The sequence below is a fragment of the Muntiacus reevesi genome, chromosome 14, assembly GCF_963930625.1.
Source record: "Muntiacus reevesi chromosome 14, mMunRee1.1, whole genome shotgun sequence".
NCBI lineage: Eukaryota > Metazoa > Chordata > Mammalia > Artiodactyla > Cervidae > Muntiacus > Muntiacus reevesi.
Window position 1 is genome coordinate 27,813,108 of NC_089262.1, and position 2,321 is coordinate 27,815,428.

The following is a 2,321-nucleotide window of genomic DNA, read 5'->3' on the forward strand; positions in this document are numbered from 1 at the left end:
CAACCCACTCCAGTATTTTTGCCTAGAGAATCCCATGGCAGAGAAGCCTGGCAGGCTGTGGAGTTGTAAAGAGTTGGACTGACGTGATTGAGCATGCACACGCTACTTTTCAAAACTGTCAAAGTCATCAAAAGCAAGAAAAGACTGGAGAACTGTCATTACTAGGAGAAACCTAAGATAATATGACAAATAAAGGTAATATAGTAACCTGGGTAGGATCCTGGAATAACAACAACAAAAAAAGAGCATCGGGCAAAATCCAAGGAAATCTGAATAGTGTATGGACTTTGTGTGTGTTAGTTGCTCCATCATATCTGACTCTTTAAGACTCCATGGACTGTATGTAGCCCACCAGGCTCTTCTGTCCATAGAATTCTCCAAGCAGAAATAATGGAGTGGGTTGTCATTTCCTTCTCCAGAGGATCTTCCCAAACCAGGGATCGAACCTGGGTGTCCTGCATTGCAGGTGGATTCTTTACCGTCTGAGCCACCAGGGAAACCACTAGGTAGTGTAGAAAAAAGTAGAAAGTGTTAGTTGCTCAATATTTATGTAGCAATGTTCACTAATTGTGACAAATGTACGAACTATATTAATGGGGAAACAGCAGTGGGACATGTGGGAATTCTTTTACTATCTTTGCAACTTTTCTATAGATGTTAAAAGTATTCCTTTTAAAACTTTATTAAATTTATTAGGGAACTTCCCTGGTGGTCCATTGGTTAAGAATCTGCCTTCCAATGCAGGGGACATGGGTTTGATCCCTGGTCGGAGAACTAAGATTCCACATGCTATGGGGCAACTAAGCCTTCATGCTACAACTACTGAGCCTGCATGCCACAACTACAGAGGAGCCAAGCGCTGCACTAGCGAACCCCATGTGCCACAGTGAAGATGCATAACAGCCAAAATTCTTTTAAATTAAAAGTAAATTAATCTCTCATTTATACTTTGGGTATTTATTGACACCGCTATGCTGACAGAAAGGTACCAGAAATTACCATTTTACAATTTGACTCATATCAACCAAAACTACTAGCAATCTGTTCCAATTCATGTATTTGAATACTTCATTCATTCTCCTTTTCAAATATTTTTTGAGCAAGTACTATGTTCCAGGAAGTAAACCTGGTACCAAGCCACAGAGATTAATAAAATATGATTCCTATCCCACAAGAAATTTGCTTTCTGGAAACACAGACTGTCCTAGAACACTTCTTATCTTCTATTTCTCTGGAAGCAAACCAGCTACAATGAACATATTTTGCTATCCCTATGGCAACGCAGTCCAATATTCTTCCTGGGATAATCCCATGGACAGAGGAGCCTGGTGGGCTACAGTCCATGGGCTCACAAAGAGTCGGACACGATTGAGAGGCTGAGCACACGCACGCCTTACAAGTACGAAGAAAATAATAGCTGAAATTCTTCTCTAGGTTTCGAACTCTTTTGTATAGGTGAGACGTGGAATCCATTAAAATTGCATTATCAGTTAAGAAACGTGCGGGAACGATTAGCTAAAAACCTGGTAGAAAAGGGCGTGCTGACCACAGAGAAACAGAACTTCCTCCTCTTTGACATGACGACGCACCCCCTCACCAACAGCAACATTAAGCAGCGCCTCATCAAGAGGGTGCAGGAAGCCGTCCTCGACAAGTGGGTGAACGACCCTCACCGCATGGACAAGCGCCTGCTGGCCCTCATCTACCTGGCCCACGCCTCCGACGTCCTGGAGAACGCGTTCGCGCCCCTGCTGGACGAGCAGTACGATGTAGCCACCAAGCGGGTGCGGCAGCTCCTGGACTTGGACCCTGAGGTGGAGTGCCTGAAGGCCGGGACCAACGAGGTGCTGTGGGCGGTGGTGGCGGCCTTCACCAAGTGACCCTGCCCCGAGCCACGCGTCCCCCTTTCTCTCTCGGGAACCAGTCGTTTTTCTTCTCGGACTTCTGGTTTTCTGCAGTTTGTACTTCCCATACTGTAACTGGCTTCTGTTTCATGAAATGGTGGGTGGCTTTTCCTGTTGTGGGTGTGTGCATGCAAGAAGCTGTGGGTATGAGAGAACTTTCTGTTCAGGTTTAGAAGACAGAAAGTTTTACTGCCTTTTGGCATTTCATTCCTTCTTGAGTTCAAGAGAGTTGCTATTCTTACTGTAACAAGTTTTGGATTTTTGTTGTGTTTACTTTCAAACTACCTCCAATGTTTTGTTGTTGCTTTTTGGGTTTGGGGGGGTTTTTTTTGCAAATTTTTAAAAATTAAAGTACAGTTGACTTACAGTGTTGTGTTAGTTTCAGGTGTGCAACAAAGTGATTCAGTTGCACATATA

General features: G+C 43.9%; 1 protein-coding gene across 1 annotated transcript; it reads left to right on the forward strand.

Moving 5' to 3' along the window:
• Positions 1-1,460: 1,460 nt before the first annotated feature.
• On the forward strand, positions 1,461-1,996 carry LOC136146692 (Golgi phosphoprotein 3-like). The gene has a single exon (XM_065905716.1). The coding sequence runs from the start codon at positions 1,578-1,580 to the stop codon at positions 1,878-1,880; it is 303 nt and encodes a 100-aa protein (XP_065761788.1). The 5' UTR covers positions 1,461-1,577; the 3' UTR covers positions 1,881-1,996.
• Positions 1,997-2,321: the final 325 nt, after the last annotated feature.